Raw genomic sequence first — 18,911 nt, forward strand, 5'->3', positions numbered from 1 at the left:
TCACCACATCTCAAGGGGCAAAGCATCCAGGAACTGCATGATCCAATTTTATGTGTGCCAAGGGTTTGGGGTTGTACTGCTTTGTAAAGGAAGGCTCTGGGGGCCATTCCAGAGCAGTGGCTCTGCATTTGGAGGGCACCACAGCTTTGGTTTCTTGGGACCATTGTGAGGGTCGGAGCTGGGGTGAGGATGAAGGGCAGGGCTGGCCTGGCTGTGATGTCTCTGGTGTGAATGACATCACAAGGGATGCCACAAAAAGGGGCTGGTAGAAGTAGCACCAGCAGGCAGTGCTGCCCCAGTGCAGCAGGCTGGTGTGGCTGTGATATCTCTGGTACAAGTGACAGCACGAAGGATGTCACAATGAGCAGCAGGTATCAGTGTCAGCAGCAGCAGCACTGCCCCAGGCCAGCCTGGACGAGCATCAGGTGGACACACACGGCCAGATGCTGTGCTGGATGAGGGCAGGACCACAGACACAGGCACCCAAGAGAGTGCTTCCCACCCTGAATCCAGGGCACAGCCCCTTCCAGGGTGGGGAAAAGGGCACAGTGCCACCACCGGGACCGTGTGCAGGCTTTGCTGCCTGCCACCTGCCTAGCCCCTCTCCTTCCTGCCTGCTGTCTGCCACCCCTTATTCTCTCATTGCCAGCTCCCTTTGTTTCTGTTTTCTTGCTTCCCTCCCTTCTTAGCCCCACTGCACTCCTCTCCATTCTCTTGCAGGTCATAATGATCATACTACTCCTCTTCTGGCTTGTGCAATGGATCTACCATTACTTCAATGTGTGCCCAGATCAGGACCTCAACCAACAGAGGACTCAGATGGTGCAGGAGTTGCAGGAGTTGCAGGAGTTGCAGGAGGTGACCCACAATACCATGGAGCTGAATGTTGGGTCTGGAGGAGCTGTGCTCTCGACTGCCTTACAGCAATGGCTGTTCTGTGCTGTTGCTGGAGTCCTGGTGCTGCTCTTGGCGCTCTGCTGGCGGCTCAAGAAAAGGACCTGTGAGGTGGAGAGCAGCAGGGAACCAGAGAGTGAAGAAAGTGAGGAAGAAAGTCCTGCTGAGATGAATATGATCTGGATCTTTTCAAGACGCTTCCAGTTGTCAGTGCCAAAGCTGGCCTCCAGGAGAAGGGTGGTGCAGGAGCTGGTGAATGAACTTCTCCAAATCTCCCATAGTCTCTTTTCAAACAGTTTCTTCCCAGTGCTGGAACCAGTCATTGGTGTGGGCAGTGCTTATGAAGGATGGAGTCCCCATAAGGAGGAGGATGTTATCTACTGCGTGTTTGTGCCCCTGAAGCCTCCCCATGGGCATGCCTTCCGCCTGGAACCAGACACCACGGGGAAGATGCCACGGACGAGCACGCGCATCCGCGTGGAGCAGGTGTGCACTTGCACTGGGGAGCAGCCAGACCAGAACAAGCTGTGCTTCCTCCACCACTCTGAGGAGGAGCTGAAGAGAAATCAGGTGAACAGCCTCCTATATACCCTCTGCACTGGCCCTTACCTAGATGGGGAGAAGATTGCCCTCTGGTTCCAGACGTTTGTGATCTCAGCCTGGTCGGTGATGCCGCAGTCCCACCAGTACAGCATGAAGGTGCTCCCCTCCTGCCGCTCCTGCAAGATGAAGCTGATGAAAAGCTCTGGGAGAAGCCTTTTTGTGGAGATGGTATTTAGTGTGCAGCAAGGTGACTCGGACATCTTCCTGAGCAGCCAGCCTCCAGAGGCCCAGTTCCCCCCAGGCACGGCGTGGCTGGAGAGCTGTGCTGTGGCAGAGGCAAAGTTCTTCAGGCAGGTGGCCGTGCAGGCTCCACCCCGCAGCTGCCACCTCAAATGCCTGCGCCTCTGTGCTCGCCTTCTGGAGGGCTCGGGCATTTCTGCTTATGCCTTGAAAACCACGGTCATGCACCTCCTGACCTTGATCCCCCTGTCAGAATGGCAGCACAAGTATCTCCTGATGCGGGTGGATGACATCATGCGCTACCTGCGCTGTTGCCTAGAGGAGAAACGCCTCAAGCACTTCTTCTTTGGCAACGAGGACATGCCTGAGGAGATCTCCTTGCCTCCAGACTTCCACGAGGCACAGCCCCTAAACCTCTTCCAGCACCTGGCACAGGATCCAGCTGCCCAGACCAAGGCATTGAAGGAGTTTGATGAGCTGCAAAATCACCTCTACTTTGGGTTCTGAATGAGACACTGTAGAACCACAGAATTATGGAACTGTAGAAGAGTAGAATTGTTTGGTTTCTATGAAAATATTTCCAATATCATTCTAAGCATACTTTGACCTTTTGGGACCTTTAGTTGATGCAAAGCTTACAACAAAAAAGTTGAACAAACACTGTATCTCTGAGCAACCTTGGCATGGAATGCGGCTGCTCAGCTACCACGGAGTTGGAGTTGACTTGGTAGAAAACCTGAGGCAGTGGGCTCTGGTTTCTCTGATTCTCTGCCTATGGCTCCCCCACTGTCCATGCTCCTGCACTGAGGAAATAGGAATAATTGGTCATCCTCCACAGCTGTGCTCACTGCCAAGTGGCATTTAATGTTGCTGTCCTTCAGCCGCTCCTGCAAATGCCCTTTTTGAGAGAGTCCGTTTCTCCTGTGAGCTTTACTGGGTACAAAGATGGCAATAAATGATATATTTGAGCAAACACTTGATCTGTGAGTCTCCCTGCATCACTTTGTCAAGGAGCACTGACATAGGGTGCTGGTTGCTCAGCTGCTGCAGAGCCAGGGAGAGTTTTGCAGAAGAGCTGGTGGGTGGGCTGGATATAGCACTTGAGGACAGAGTGGGCTGTCTGGTTTCAGGACTCCCTGTTGTTGTGGGTTAATCCCAGTAGGCAGTTTGTCATCACACAACAACATGACTATTTAACAATTGAAATGAAGTAAATTAGAAGAATTTATAAGAATAAAGAGTAAAAGAAAAAAATGAGAGCAAGTGATGCACAATTCAACTGATCACCACATGCTGAGCGATGCCAGACCCTTTCCCAAACACCAATCACCTCCCCTTCCAGGGAAATATATTTTATACAGACTGGAGCATCTGTTCTGTCAACACAGGCTGAGAGAGCTGGGGTTGTTCATCCTGGAGAAAAGAAGACTCCAGGGAAACCTCATTGCCTTCCAGTATGTGAAAGGGGGCTTAAAAAAAACCAGGGGAGAGTGACTTTTGATACTGGCAGAATAGTGATGGGACAAGGCTGAACAGTTTTGTACTAAATGAGATTTAGATTACATGTTAGAAAAAAGCTTTTTACTGTGATGCTACTGAGTCTGGCACAGGTTGTCCAGAGCAGCTGTGGCTGCCTCAGTCCTGGGAGTGTTCAAGGCCAGGCTGGATGGGGCGCTGAGCAAGCTGGGCCAGTGGAAAGTGTCCCTTCCCATGCTGGGGGGTTGGAGCTCTGGATGAACTTTAAGGTCCTGTCCCACCCCAACCATTCCAGGACTCTTGGGTGGTGCTTCAGATGTGGGCCTGAAGCAGGAGCAGGAGGGGAACTGTTGCTGTAGGGATCAGCATCCTGGGGCAACTGGTGCAGGTGTGCCAAAGGTGTGCACAGCCATGCACAGCAGAGCTGGGGAAGGATCTGGAACACAAATCTGAGCGAGCTGGGGGTGTGTAGCCTGGAGAAAAGGAGCTCTCCACAAGGTAAGGGTCAGCCCTTTTCCCAGGTAACAAGTTACAGGACAAGAGGAAATGGCCTCAAGCTGCATGGGGGTGGCGGGAGAGTGGTTTAGATGAGATATTTGGGAAGGTTTCTTCCTGGAGAGGATTGTCAAGCATAGGAACAGGCATCCCAGGGATGTGGTGGGCTCACCATCACTGGAAATGTTTAAGAAACCCTTCAAGTGCCTGGATGTAGCACTTGAGGACATTGGTCAGTGGTGACCAAGGTGGTTGGACTTGGTGATCTTAAAGGTGTTTTCCAACCTTAACAACTCCGTGACTGAGGTACTGTTTTTGTCAAAGGAACTGTCACTACATATTAAAATACATTCACATGTACATACTGTTAATGTGATAATCTCTGACTTCTTGATGTACTTACAGCATTTCCTCTTGCTTGAGGCAAAGCAGCTTGCAGGGAAGTTACTTCTGCCCTTTGCATCTTCCTGCATCAGGTAGGCACTAGAGCAATCTGACTTTTTGCCATAACATGTGATGTGTTGGTACACTGATGCTGTATTTCATTTCCAGGGCCCTCTGCACACCATTGCTAAAACAATTACACTGATATTTTTATTTTTCCTACTGAAAAGTTTTGTAGAGGTCTCAAACTATGTTCCAGCTGGGAACATGCTATTAGTCTCACATGAGATAAAAGACTGCTTCCCATATGTCTTCTGTTGCTTGCCTCATCTACAGGTGTCTTTGCTTTGGATGCCTGTGCCTTCTGTAAGAGGAGAGGAGAAAGGTGGGCCTGAAGTTCTCCCTGCAAATTTGTGGATGTAGCTAGACAACACCAAAGATAACCAAACTATTCCACACTTTGAAATCCCTCACCATGTCTTGCTGCCTGTGAAACAAAGGAAATATACCCCTTTTTTATTAAAATGATGAATAATAACTGAATAATGAATATCTGTGATTAAAATCCCCAGTATCACAGCCCCATCTAATGGACTGGCTGAAAGATATTCAAAGGACTTACATAAAGTCTATCTGTTCTCTAGCAAAATACGTTATCATGATAAACAGGACCCTGTGGCATATTAAACTCTTAATTATGGCACAGGAGGCATTTTCTCTGAAAATTAAAAAGGTTGCAAAACAACTACAGCCTCTGGAAGGCATTTCTTAGAAGCAAAATGTAACTCAGTGTTAGTGACTCCTTTATCTACTTCCTTCAGTATTCTCTTGGCACAGATTAACGTGGAGAGGGGAGTCTCCATATTTCTCAGTCATGTTATCATTATGCCAAAGACTCTGGAATGCCATAATCCTACAGAGCAGCACAGGCCCAAGGGAAAACTCAAGGAAATCACTGAGAGAAGAGAGATATCAGTTAATCCTGACTTCATTTGCTATTGTAAATTTGAGACCTCCTTTCTTTTTTTTTTTTATTTATGAAAAAAATGGCAGATGATGTGTGATTTCCAGAGAAGTGGCTTGGCCTGCACAATGTCAGTCTTGGGGAAGACCAGCCTGTGCTACATGCTGTGGGATACATCTCTGCAAACCTTCCTGATCCTAAGGCTGGTTACCAGGCTTTCATGTCTCATAACCAAAACATAGTGGATCAAACCTCACTAAATATGTACTAGTAGCAGGATGCTGAAAATAGTGATGTCCCGAGTTTTACATCCTAATCCAGGGCTCCTGAAGCGAAGCAGGAGGAACCTTTTAGTTTCAGTGGGTGACAGATGAAGCAAATACTAGTTTCTAAGCATCTGCAAAGGTGTTTTAGATGCCAGTAATTTTTGTGATACTAGGTCACTAGGAATTTCTAGTGCTTCTTCCTCAGAGCTGCTCTTAGCTTCTCCAGCAGCGACAACTGACAAAGTACTTCTTCCCAGATGACTCAGAGCTCTGAGCCCACATCACACTCAGGAGTGCTGATAAGTCACCTTACTCCTGGAAATAGGAAGAATTAGGCAGCAGAAGCCCTTTATAGGTGTTCTAATCCTGAGAGCCCACTCTTTTTTCTCTTCTGAAGGTTTCCCACTGCTTTGCTCACCTTGTTAAGAAAAAAGCTCAAGCAAAATCTCTTAACATTCCCTGTGTTCCTGAGACTGAATGTCCAGACACAAACAAAGACTTTTTGCTGCTGTGTTTCACAGGAGTTGGCATCTGACTGCAATATTTACCACACACTGTTACCTTAGGGCCTAATATGGACTTTGGTAAGTGGATTTTGCTGGCCCCATAAAGCCTGGTCAAGGAATAACTGAAGCAGAAACATCTGCTCATCTTAACTTGAGAAACTCTCAAATAAATCCTTACTTAAGCCAAGTTCATTTTGGGTGAGAGATCACTTCAGATGGAGCAAATGTGATTTTCTATGCTGGCCATGGGTGCCTGTGGGGCTGGAATGACATGGTGCAAACATTAATCCTCTGGATGAAGACCTATTTCAGCAGCCCTGACCAAGTGCCAAATTCTCATTTGAATCAGTCTCATTGCTGGACCTGTACACAAGGAAACGCTTCAGGGTTCATTTGGGAAATGTATCTGCTTGGGTTAATGGCTTTGCCAGGAGACTGACTCTTCTGCTTTGGATTGATTTACCCCCAAGAGGCAGTGGCCTCCAGGAGTGCTGCTCCAGGGCTTGGGCACTGCAGTGAGCTGTATGGTCACAGGAAAACAGCATGAAGCTACAGGTGGCTGTGCCCAGGTGCACAGACACTGGTGGCTGAGCTTTGTCACCTCCTCCAGAGTGACCAGCACTGTCTCTTCTAAATTCCACATCTACAACAACAGACTCAGCTAACTGAAAGGTCACTAGGGAAGAGGAGGCTGAGGTAGTCAGGATTTCTCTACAACATAAGCCCCAAATTCTGGCCCTGGTTGCTGCATCCTGGCAGATGCCCCACTCTGGAGCAGTCATCAGAAAACAGGGGCATCTAGTGGCTGCCTTAGAAAGTTCAGTAAACAGCACCATTCCCTTGAAAAGACGTGAGAGTTTGCCTTTCCCCTCTCTCAGCTCTACAAATAAAAATATTTTATGCCATAATATAAAGAGGGAGGGAAAGGCACAAATCCTTGCTAGCTTTACTCTCTTGGAGAGCGTTTCTGACCCATCTGTGATATTTAGGGCACTGTAACCAGATTAAATGAAGCTTTCGCGGGTTTCTGCTGCAGCTGCTGCTCTGGACAGACAAACCTACATCCCTGGGACCCAAATCCCCTGCTGACTCATGGCAGGGGAAATGTTGCCTCTTTCTGTTCTGACCAAGGAGCAACAGCACTCAAGCACCGTGGCTGTGTATGACAGCCACGCTGGCCTGGGCTCCTCAGTGCCTGGTGCTGCCCAAGGATTGCATTTGCTGGAGATCATCCCCTGCACTGCTGAGCTGTACCTTGGGTGCCATCGAGCTGCACACCTCCCCACAGCAGTCAGGGACAGGGAGGGAATCAAGACTGAGGTGTGTTTGCTCCTGTGGCTCCTGCTGCCCAGCTTTACCCTCTCAGTGATGGTCCCAGAGCAGTGAGGCATTGCAGCAGCTCCTCCTTCCCTACTCTGGTGGGGAGCTCCGTGTTTTCCTTCTGGACAGGCACCTTCCAGACCCCTGAGGGTTTTCCCCTGCAGGGAAGAAAAGGGAGATTATCAGAAATGCAGGAATTATTGTTTGCTGTAATAGCAGAGATACCTTACAGCTCCAGGTATAATTCTCTTACACAGTGCTCTGACCCTGCACATGCAGCCCTTGCACACAGCACTTTTCAACCTGTTCACATCCTAGGAATTGCAAATGGGACTATGTTGTAACCACTTTCCCCCTGGCAGTGACAGCTTTCCGTCCCTCTTGCTCTATTAGGTTCTCATCAGCATCACTGGCCCAGTGTGATCTGAATTCACCTGAATTCTCCCTAATGTGTGGACAGGGCTGGCATATTGCAAAGGGACTGTCATGCAGGTGAGTTCCAAGTTTTCCTATTCAATGGCTAAACAGAGGACAGCTGAGTCCCCTGAGCTGCTGGGCATCTATCAAATGCAAAGATCATTGTTTTATTAAGCAAAAAGAATAAGGGAGAAAACACAAAGCAAAGAACTGAGGGCTGAATGCTAATAGGGCTATTGCTGTTATGTAATTCTCTACAGAAAATCAAGACAAATGATAATACTGGAAAGGCATCTTATTATTTTATAGGTTTAGTCCCAAAGTGAGAGGAGGAGAGAGAAAAACATGCACAGCTGTTTTTCCCTTTTCTGGCCACTTTGATGCACTTACAGGATACATAATTTTGCAAGGTCTGTACGTGCTCCCTGAGTCACAGCTCAACTCACCAATAAACTCCAAAGCTTGCATTCCCCACACAACCTGTTTTATGCATAGATGTGTGTTCTATGTGCAAATACCATTTTTTAAAATATAAGTTTAGCAGGCTGGCAGCCAGCTAAGGAAAGAGAGGTTCTGCAATGTGGTTACTGCTGTGTGTGAAGGTGAGCACAGAGCTCAGCACAGATGATACACACCCAAACCTAGCCAGCAGTGGAGAGAGCATGGTCACCATCTGCCCACAAACGCAGGGATATAAATCAGTTCTGAGGCCATGCTCAGCTGTGCTGGTTGCAGCAGAGGACTGGACTTAGCTCAGGAGTCAGAGATCTCCTCCTTTTCCTGCTCTGCAATAAACACTGCTAACAATTTTGATAGCAAAAATTTGGCTAAATGGCTTTTAAATGGAAATTCAACCTGTGGATCAGTTACAGAATGGTTTCATGTTCTGGTGTGGAAAATAGCTGCTGTGATGGCCTCCCCTTGGTGCACATCAGAGGATGCCATGTGGCCACAGACCACCCCCAATGTCCAAATGGCATTTCCCTTTCTGGTGGCTCCAGCCAGCTGCATGGATCTGGTCATCCTTTAATACCTTTAATTCAAAACACTGAGAAGCAGCACACAAACGTGAAAGAGAAATTGGCTTCTTCTGGTCACTCCTATGAGAGGAGCTGGAGAAGGTCAGTGCAAGACCAACATTTCTCACTGCAGCTGGTGGTGTGGACAGTGTTCATTTTCCAGCCTTGACTCCTCCAGAGGTGACACCAGGACTTGCTGCTGAGTGAGCAGGGGCACCTCAGCTGGGAAGACTTGTGGTGATTGGGTTTGTCTCCATTGGTTGCTCTGAACTCACCTTAATCTCTGCAGTTGTTGACCTGACATAGTCCTTGATTTCCTTATGAGTGGAATAAGTTAACAGCATTCTGATGGTAAATCCCTCCCTACTGGCAGGAACTGCTTCTTGCTCCCTCCTTTTCCAGTGCAGCAGTCAGAATGTTGTGGCTCTATTCAATATGTAAGCACTCTCTGCATGGCCTCAATACTGAAAAAAAATTAATATTACAGGCAATATTTACTGTAGTGAGTTTAAACCCCTCTCAAATCCACTAGAAGACTGTCATGGAAAGCAGCTCCACCTCTCCAGGACAGCTACTCTTCCCCAGCCAGCTTTAGAGCTTGGACAAGAGCTTGACACTGGGGCAATGGCAGAGAGCTACCACAGATCATTCACAATAATTGACTCTGAAAGCACATTTGTCTCTTGGCAATCATCCACTAACACAGTCACCACAGCTCAGGTGACAGCTCTGCCATGTGTTAGGCTGCAGGAACCCACATGTGTGTCTGAGCTGCAGTGATATGCTAATATTTTAAACATTTTGATCCGTTGCTTATCCTCCAGCTAAACAAAAAGATCTTTTTCACCTACTTTTAATTTCTTTTCCACCCTGCTGAAAGCAGTCGGCATCTGCTGCGGTGATGAACGACCTTGCTGAGCACATATAAAAGCCAACAGCTCTTGGTAGTCCAGTTCAGTGGTGCTGGTCTGCTTTCTTCAGCAAGAGCTGCAGGCACTCTGCTCCAGCTCCTCATTGATCATTGCACATATTGGAGACAAACACCTTTTCTCCCTGGGTGCAGTCAGGAGCTGCCATGTACTTCACTGGCTGTGAGACTGAGCCTGGAGCAGGGAACTTGTGCTCTGCTAGGAGCCTCTTTCATTTATTTCACTTTTCCAGCTCTTTGATAACATGCCCAGAGCTAGGATCTTTCAAGGCCATCACCCACTGTCCTCCTGGGAAGCTGATCCTGGTGTGTCAGTGTGACAGGAGAGGCAATGGCTGTGTGGGGACCCTTACAAAACCACAGCCTGCAGAGACTGGAAATCTTGTCATGCTCAGAAAAAGGACACATTCAATGCCCACATAACAGACATGCAAAGAGAGTGGCTCCCTGTTAGTGGGAAGCTCACATATCTGTGTGTACCAGCAGACAGTTTCAAAGCTGATTGTTTGAATTCTAAAATTTAATGAAACTGTGAGAGAGGAAAGGCTTCCGGCGTTCAGCAAAGAAAGGATTTTTTACAGCACAAATGATTAACACACACTTACCTCTGTCAGCTACTGAGAGAAAGTGAGGTCCTGCAGTTCAGATGTGTGCCTGGGATGCTGGAGCTTTGCAGATTTTTAATGGTTGAAGTAATCTTCCTAATCACCCTAACCTTCCACATGACAGACAGAAAAGGAGCTGCCCCAGACTCTCTTCAGCAAGGATGTTTGGTTCCATTGAGGGCTTATCTTCCAGAGAGAGGTCTTTCTGAAAGGTTTGGAAGGCAGAGCTGTGCTTGGTCTCCAGCATAGGCTGAGGGTGGTTTATTGATACCCTCCATGCAGGTCTGAACAGTGGGATTCAGGAGTGCTGGGGATGTGATACAACACTGGTGCCTTGCTGTCCCCTGAGTTGAGGTTTCACCGGGGCTGTGGGTGGATCTCAAGCCACAGCACTGGGGAGCTGCACTCCCCTGCAGGTGAGGGCAATACCTGGCTGAGCAGAAAGGGATGGATCTCATAGCCCAGAGCCTTTAAACAGGCTCCTTTCCAGGAGCCACATCCCATCCCCTTCCCACATAGCACAAAGGTGTCTCAAGGGTGACTTGCTGCCCTGCTCCCCTAGATCTTATGCAGTGACTGTTGAAGTTTTGCTTTAATAACAACAAATCATTGCTTAGTTATGGGGTAAACTACTTGCACAGATCATGTGAATGAAACAGGGCTCACAGGCCAAAGGGAGATGATTGGCAAGAGCAGGTAAAAGCCCTTTTGACCATCATCTCTCAGGTCTAGCTACACTGGTAAAATGGTTTGCAACACTGGCCTAGAAATCTTCTCCAGTGTTAAACAGTTTTATGCTAGAATACTGTACAAATTACTGAAGGTTTCTGTTATTGAAGGTTTCTGTGACAGGACTTTGATTAGAATTTTGCTCATGTTATTACAAACTCCCATCCTTCACATCCTTCCCTGGCTGCAGAGGGTTCAGCCAGGGCCGTCTTTGCCGCATTTAATCAGCCTGGGCATATTAACTACAAGTTCCTGCAATGCTTGAAACACTTAGGTCTTAAATACGTGCCCTTAACTGATGATTACTAATTTTTTTACTTGAAAATTTATCAACAGGATTGAATAATTGTTCATCTCCCCAGTCAGGTTGGCACTGGAATGAATTACATTCATTCCCAAAGTTTTGACAGTGACCTGAGACATCCCCTTTGCTGTTGGATAGGGATGTCTTACAAACAATAACTAAAAACCAAGGCATGTCAAACCCTGACAAAGGTTCACAGTGAATGTCAGTGAGGTACAACAGTGTGATAACCTAATTTCAATGGAGAAAAACAGAATCCTGATATTTTCAGCCCATGCCAGCAATCCAGTTTGCTCTCTTCCCTGTGCTTTCTGCACAGACTTCACCACAGTCATGGAGCTGAGGGACTGCAGTGTTAATTCCTGGATTACTCATCCTGCTACACATGGAGATGCAAGGGGAATGCTCCCCTCCAAATATGACAGTGTTCATGTTGGGAATTAAATCATTTTACCTCGAAAATGCGACACAGTTCATTACAGCTGGGCAGATGGGAGGGGATCACAGTGGTCTGAACTTGCAAAGTCAGTCATGTCAGGTGTCAGAGTTTCAGAAGATCCCTCTTGAAATGGCTCCAGGGCCTTCACTCTAAGCACTTAGAGTGCTTAGACCTCTCTGACAGTGATGCCTTAGGATATTTCAGATTGGTGACTGGCTGGGGAAAGTGCAGCTACAAGACTCCCCTCCAGCAGGGAGCAGAATTTCCAAGAGCTGAACCAAAGTTTGGCCAATGGTTACCAGAGTAACTAAGCCTGAATTTTGCCAAAGTATCTCTATATAGCAGGAAAAAAAAAAAAATTCAGAGTGTAGTAGGGACTGGATCTGTCTTCAACCCCTGGAACAGTTTTGCATGGAGCTAATTTTGAAGCAGAGGGATATATGACTGTGCACAGAGCTTCTCCAGGGGAAATAAAAATAGTCTTGTTATGCTAGTGATAAAAATGTCTGTTTCTATGTGTACAGATCTTTGAAACGCTTCTAGTACAAAATTTGCTCTGTTTTTGTGTCATCACTTATAACATTAAGCTCTGACAATCACTGAAAGCTGACCTGTGCCTGCACAGCCTGCTTCTGCAATTAAAGAGGCTGAAATGGTGGCTGTAGGGGCAGCATTTTTGAGACTGTTCTAAGAATCCTGCTGGCTAATCCAGACATTCACTGCTCTAATCCCATAAACAGTATGGGCTATCATGCCAGGAAGAGTCCCTAATTTCCATACCAGCCCTGCAGCAACAGGAAAAGCACTAAATATTCCTCTCACTGTCTTCACTCATTTCCCTCTGATGATGGTTTTAAAATACAGTCCTGCAAATATGTGGAACTCAGAGTTGTGTCAGGACAGCTGCTAATCATGTGGCAGTGATGCCTTTTCTGATGGATGTTTCTGTTATCACAATTGAAGTTTTGTCTCTTGAAATTAAGAAATAGTAATTAATGTATTTAGCGCCATGGGCTGATAGAATTGTTTTGACACTGGTTCTTGAAGAAACTGAAGCACTCCATCTTCCCTCCTAGCACTGTCTTATACGGGGATTTCAGGAAAATAATTGAGAATTGTAAATCATCTGGGGCTATGGTTGATTGCATTTGAGGTGACTTTTAAGGGTGAAGAAACATCTGGCACCTTTTAAAAAGTAAAGTTGGTGAAGAAAGTAGAGAAAAAAGAGAATACTGGCAAGAGGTGGTAAACATACAATCACCATAAAGGCAGAAAATGTGCCACAGAATATTTTTGTTTGTTGATCTCATTAAACACTCAACATCCCTAGGAAAAGCTGTTAGAAACAAACAAGTGGGGTAGCTCTGAAGGAGCAGGTTGGAGATAATCCTTCAGTCTCAAGTCTGTGGATTCCCATCATGACTAATAACATAACTCTGCCCTACTTTTTCCTCTGTAAAGGAGACTAGCATTGAGATGCTGCAGAGCTTAAATCTTTCCTGTGTGTATGATAACACACAAATAGGTGCAGATGTATGTAGGCACGATATTTTGGGGTGGCTCAGAAGTGGATGAACCTGAATAGGCCAGGGCTACTTGATGTACGTGATGCAGACTATGACAGCAAGTGGTTTCTTGCTTCTGGAGAATAAGGAACTTCCTCCTTTCTGAATCCATTTTGTTTTCTCCTCTCCAAAAATAACAGGAGGGAAGCTACTAAACTGTAGCAGACTGCTGTCATCTTCAAGGTGCAAGACACAAAGCTATGTTAATTTGCCCCTGAGAAGTATTTAGGAACTAGAACATTTAAGTGCCCAATTCTTTCAAAAACACTGGAATGTTTAAGAACAGTCTTGATGAAAGGGACCTTGAACCAGAAAATCATTTTTTTTCAGGATAATACATATTAAGTGTGCATCTAAGCACACTTCTCAAAGCTGGTGTGACCAGATCAGAGACAGCAAGAGAGAAAAGAGCAAGTGGTTTTGAGCATGCAGGAGAATCAAAGAAATAATCAGCGTGGCCCTGTGGTAGAGATAGCATTGGAGATGGGGGTTGGCAAAATGATAACCGTGAAAGTACCAGGCTCTGGGTCTTGTGAGCCTGAGAGGAGGTGACAGAGCTGTACAGAGATACAGCTGGGGTGTTAGATACATGGCACATGGAGGATCTGTCATTTCAAGAGAAGCTGTCAGGTTGAAAGATGGGGATTGGTTTTTTTTTTTAGTTCAGAGGCTGTGGATATAATTATGACAATTTGCATAAAAGTCAAGCCCCCTTGTACAATTTAATGGGGCTTGGCAGGAGGGTTTGGGAACACTTGATGTGCTAGAGAGGCTGAGAAGAATTGGAGCAGGAGCTGCTGCTTGTGGGACAGAGGCTGGAGGGCTGTGGCCAGAGCAGGGGAGCTGGGCTAGAGCAGAGCCACAGCCACAGCCTGAGTGAAGCAACACCTGGGCTTTCTAATTGAATATTTCTAATTCACACTATATCTGAGGTCCCACCTTCAGAGCCAGATCCCACTAAACGCTGGCAGCTCTGGAAACCTTGCCAGGTCTTCAAGGCGTGGAAAAGCCCTTCTGCAAAGTCTCCTGCATCTGGGATTTTGGGAGCCTGTGGGGCTGAGTGCAGAGCACAGTCCTGTCAGGAGTCACTGTGACCCACCTGCCAAAAGTGGGTCTCTTTCCTCTGTGGGTTTCCTCTCACTGCCCCAGGATTTGACAACCAGGAGGGATGAGTAGAGTGGGTCTCAGCAGGATTCCTCTCTGCCACCTCCACATGGTGCTCAGCAGTCCTTGGAATAGCTCTCTTACCCAGAGGAGGTGGTGACTGAGCCTAAACCTCCCTGTCACCCATGGGGAATGAGACAGGCTTGACATGATAAGGGACTTGATGCCCTTGTGAGATTCCCCTTCTTGCCTGGTGGCAGGTAAACCAAATATATCTTCTAATCTATTGAGGGGTGGAAGATTGTTTGGGAGTTTGCTTGTCTATTTGCTTGTATGGGCTGCAAGCTTTCTGGTAGCAGTGAAAAGAAGGAGTCAGAAAAAAAGAACTTGGGTCAAATTTGGGGTGAAGGATTGCAATACAAGCTTCTACTTTCCTGAGCCATTCAGAGCCAGAAGTGGACTAAACCATGCAAGTGGATGCTGTGGTTTTAGTATGACCATAATGAAAGCAGTGGGCAGTTGTGCAAACTGGAAATTCATTTGAACCATTGCTACATAAGCACCTTGACATGAAATCAGGACCTAATTCAGAGCCCCCAAGAGAGAAAATTCTGGCTTGTACTCTGCCTACATACATTCAAATTTATGCATAATGCAGCAAGTTTCTTCCTCTCTCTGCCTGTCCCTTTCTCTTTCTCACACACACAGACGCACGCACGCAGCTGAACTCCCACACAAGTTCTGCGGGGAAATTACAGCCTGCTCATGTCACTCCCTTCTTTGTCACTGAAATAGTGCCACAGGTCTGGAAAGTGCTGTCTCTGTGCAGCAGCAAACTTCTTCCAGCTCCAGAACATCTTACTTTGATAATACATAAATTAGAGTTTTCTGTGTAAATCAATAAACTGATTTTTTTTTCCTCAAAAGCTGGACTACACCGATACTAGTTATAAATTGTGGCTTTCATGTTTGCAAATTTTTGGGAGCTAGGCACGAAGAACCAAACTTTCTGTTGTCAGGTCACATTAACTCCAGGATTTCTCACAGGCAAATTGTGTCTTGAACACTCTGCATGATTCACACACACACACAAAAAGGGGCCCTTCTCCATGTAAAGTATCAGCTTCCATTAAGCAGAAGAAATAAACCATTGCATGCAAAAGATGTGAGCACGTGGCTCGTGAATAATCAGAACAAGTTTAGAAAAATCACCTCAGAGCATGGCAGGCAGCAGTAGCACACTTGGTACCTCTGATGCTCTGAGACGAGTGCAAGTGGCATCCTGTTGGTGCTGGAAAGAGCACAGCTCATGGCTGTTAGCAGTGCCACTGGGAGGGAGCTTTGGGGCTGTGAAGCTGCAGGGAATCCCATGGAGGTGAGGAAGGGGCAAGAATGAACATTTGCCTCAATGCTCAGCAGGAGCCAGGGCAAGCAGCTGCCAAGGGGCAACAGTGGAAACAAGGAACGTGGGAGGCAGTGCAGGATCTATGCAGAGATGGGCTTGGAGAAAATTCTATCATTTAAAAAAACCAGGAATGACTAACTTTAGGGAAACCAAGGGCTATGGCTATATACCCATCAGCATAGAACAATGGCTTAAAAACATGTTTCCTTCAGTATTTAATGAGGAACCTTGTCTATATACTCCTGCTCCACTCCCTTTCCCTTTGCATTGTGGCAGATGTGAGCAAAGCTACAGCCCAGGGCATCCTTCCACTCTAACAAAACACATTCCCTCAGGACTTTAGGAAGTTTGCTAATTGCAGTCTCAACCATAAGCCTGCAAAAAGTCACCAGTGGAGGTCCAGTTCTTGCTGCCATCATACTGCAAAACAGAGACTTTGCCCATGTATACCAAGTGTCATCTTCTGTCCTGCTAGATGTGTGCAGACTGGAAAAATATACACAATATACTGCCACAGGTGATAGGGAAAGAGTCATAGGTCAGGCCCAGATTAGAAGGTTGTGCCCCTTAGAGAGGATTAAGAGAAATCCTAAGAAATATCCTGTGGAGTTTCACAAGGCATATTTGCCTTGGAGTTTATTGTGGCTTCTTCCTATTGAATGAAGTCTGGATTTTAAATACTCTATTTATTTCAGCCCCCAAGCAGGTATTTCTGTCCTCTGTGCCCACTGAACATCTGGCTGGGTCTCTTGTGGTTCCTCATCTGAGCTTGAGAACTTGGAGGGCTACACCAACATTCCCAGGTAAATCATGCCAGTGTTGACTTGTAAATCTCAGATTCTTTATTCCTTCAACGGCACTGGGGAAACTCATTATGCACATGGTTTTGGACATGGAAAAAAACCGACTTCACCGTATTTCTTGACATGGAAATTCAGAATAGTTCTTCCAACTTTTCCTCCAGAACATTTGGGAAGGCACCACCAGAACTTCACCTGAGAGCAAAACTCTTAAAAGGAAAAAGATCTCAGCAACACTGTCAGGTCCCTCTGGAAGGTCTTTCCTTGGCCTTGTAGATCAGAAAATGACAGCATTCAAACATTGGTGTGCAGATGAAAAATGAGAACCAGTTAGTACTGTTCAGACTCACTGCTGCCAAATTAAGTAGAAAATGAAATATTTTAAGAAGCATCCTATGGTAAGTGAATTTGAATTAGTTGCAAACATGGATGATTTTCTTCCAATCACCAGACCACACAGAATTGCTGCTTGGATTTAATTCCCCCTTCATCTCACATATGCCTTTCCTTTATTTCCTGGCACAGATAGATGTGTGATTAAACTATCACTTTTGATATCCCAAAAAGCTGAAGAAAGGAGATTACACTATAAATCATAAAAATCCTCCTTTCCACCTGTTTGTGAATTTTAGACAGCTTTAATTCTTTTTTTTCTGTTGTGATTACAGCAAATTATAATAGAGATAAAACATAAAAGTGTTGTAAGTATTTTTTAGAGTGTTGGATTCATGATATCAATTTATAGAGATAATTTTGCCAACAAATGCAAAGCCATTTAGGGTTTTTTACTTGTTATGAAAGCTGTTAGATTAAAATACTGCTTAAACTTGTTACTTCTTTGTGCTAACACAAGTGAAAAGATGGTATCCCACTGAGTTGGTCACTGTCTTAGTTTATTTTGCCTTTTTGGGGCAGGATATCCCCAAACTCAGCCTCCATTTGTACACCTGCTGCAGCTGCCCCCTCAATATATCCTGCATATCGAGGTCCAAGACCACCAGCAGCACTGGGAGCCCTTGGTGCTGGTGGAGCTTTGCTGAGATCCTCTGCAGCTCATGGGGAGTTCATGAGGATGAGCCTGGACATCTGCGCTCATGGGCCCCAGTCCAAAAGGAAAGAGCTTGAATTGGTAGGATTTGAATTGAGTTCTGGACCAGCTTAGGGTGATCAGCAAATGGACAGAGAGCAAACACAAAGCCGGTGACTGGGACCTGACACACACACGAGTCACTTCATCCCCTGCTGAATTAGAGGCACAGGGAGGATCTCCAACAGTTCCACTGTGTCTGATTAGATTTTACCTGCTGAAATAGTGCAGCATTCTTCACTTGCAGGACCAGCACAGAGTGCCAGTCAGGTGTGTTGGATCCCAGGTTTCTCACAGTGGGCAGGTGGATCTGTAAATGGGGCCCAGGTGGGAGCAAGCTCAGATGCAGTCAGGGCATCCTCACCAGCCAGGAGTTGTTTTCATTCAGCCAGTTTGGACAAAATTGTGGACTAGACACTCAGTGTTCCATGCACACTTTTAATTGTGGCACCATGAATGAAGAGAAGAAATAACAGCATCAAGTTGCTGATGAGGAAGTATTCCCATGAAGAGAAAATATTTTGTACAATGCAGCCAACTCTTAAGCTGTTCCCAGCTTCTTCCTCTGCTCCGCCACAGCTGTGGGAGCTCTGTGTCTGTCTGTGTGCCCTCATATCCACACACTGCTTCTCTAACCTTTTCAGTAAAACTAGAACAGGTTGTTTCTGAGGAGAACTATTCTTACCTGATGACCCAGCACAAGGAGATCTGATGAACATGGTACAGGGACCAGGAGAGATGGATATGGACATACACACAGGGCATGACCCTGGCACTGGGGAGGGTAAATGGCATTTCAGGAGCTCACATTCCCAGTGAACACTTCAAACTGGATGAATAATTCAGAACAACACTTATACTTCTCACTTGGCTTGCCTTAACTGTGAGTAAATGTCAGATGTTTTTTGAGATGCACTAACCTCAAAACCATTTATGCAGTCACTTCTCTTTTCAGCCCTTTTAACCCCAAAACCAAAGGACTACTCACAGTGTATGAAAGACCTGCTGGCTCAGAACCCTAAGTCCCAAAATAATGATGCAGTCCATTGGTCACTAGTGCTCTGTTTGCAATGGTTATTTGGGATTTGTTCAGTTAGATCCAAATCTCAGGAGGCTGTGAGCTGGTAGCTTGGTTCAGAGCCATTAAAAAGTTGCAATAACTGTAATAGTTATAACTGTAATGCAAGTGCAGACATCAGCATCCTTCCTCTTACATTTTGTTACTTTTTCATCTTGCCCTAGGCCAGACCAAGGTTTCCCTGGGCAGCCCCAGGCCTTGATGGAGATGCAGAACAAGCAGTGGGGCAGTTTGTGAAGGTCTGTCAACAGAGGGTGAACACCCACCCACTGAGAGCTGAAAACCACACAGGATGAAGATATGGATGAAGATATGGGGGTGTCACTTCTGGTATTTGACAGTT

At 46.2% G+C, this 18,911-nt stretch overlaps 1 protein-coding gene across 1 annotated transcript; it reads left to right on the forward strand.

Annotated features, from left to right (window-relative positions):
* The first annotated feature begins 726 nt into the window (after positions 1-726).
* On the forward strand, positions 727-2,184 carry LOC116997430 (inositol 1,4,5-trisphosphate receptor-interacting protein-like 1). The gene has a single exon (XM_033062127.1). The coding sequence runs from the start codon at positions 727-729 to the stop codon at positions 2,182-2,184; it is 1,458 nt and encodes a 485-aa protein (XP_032918018.1).
* Positions 2,185-18,911: the final 16,727 nt, after the last annotated feature.

This window comes from Catharus ustulatus, chromosome 6 (genome assembly GCF_009819885.2).
Source record: "Catharus ustulatus isolate bCatUst1 chromosome 6, bCatUst1.pri.v2, whole genome shotgun sequence".
Classification (NCBI taxonomy): Eukaryota; Metazoa; Chordata; class Aves; order Passeriformes; family Turdidae; genus Catharus; species Catharus ustulatus.

Excerpts from the sequence above, each read along its gene's own strand:
- LOC116997430 (XM_033062127.1), top strand. The coding sequence starts at position 727 with ATGATCATACTACTCCTCTTCTGGCTTGTGCAATGGATCTACCATTAC.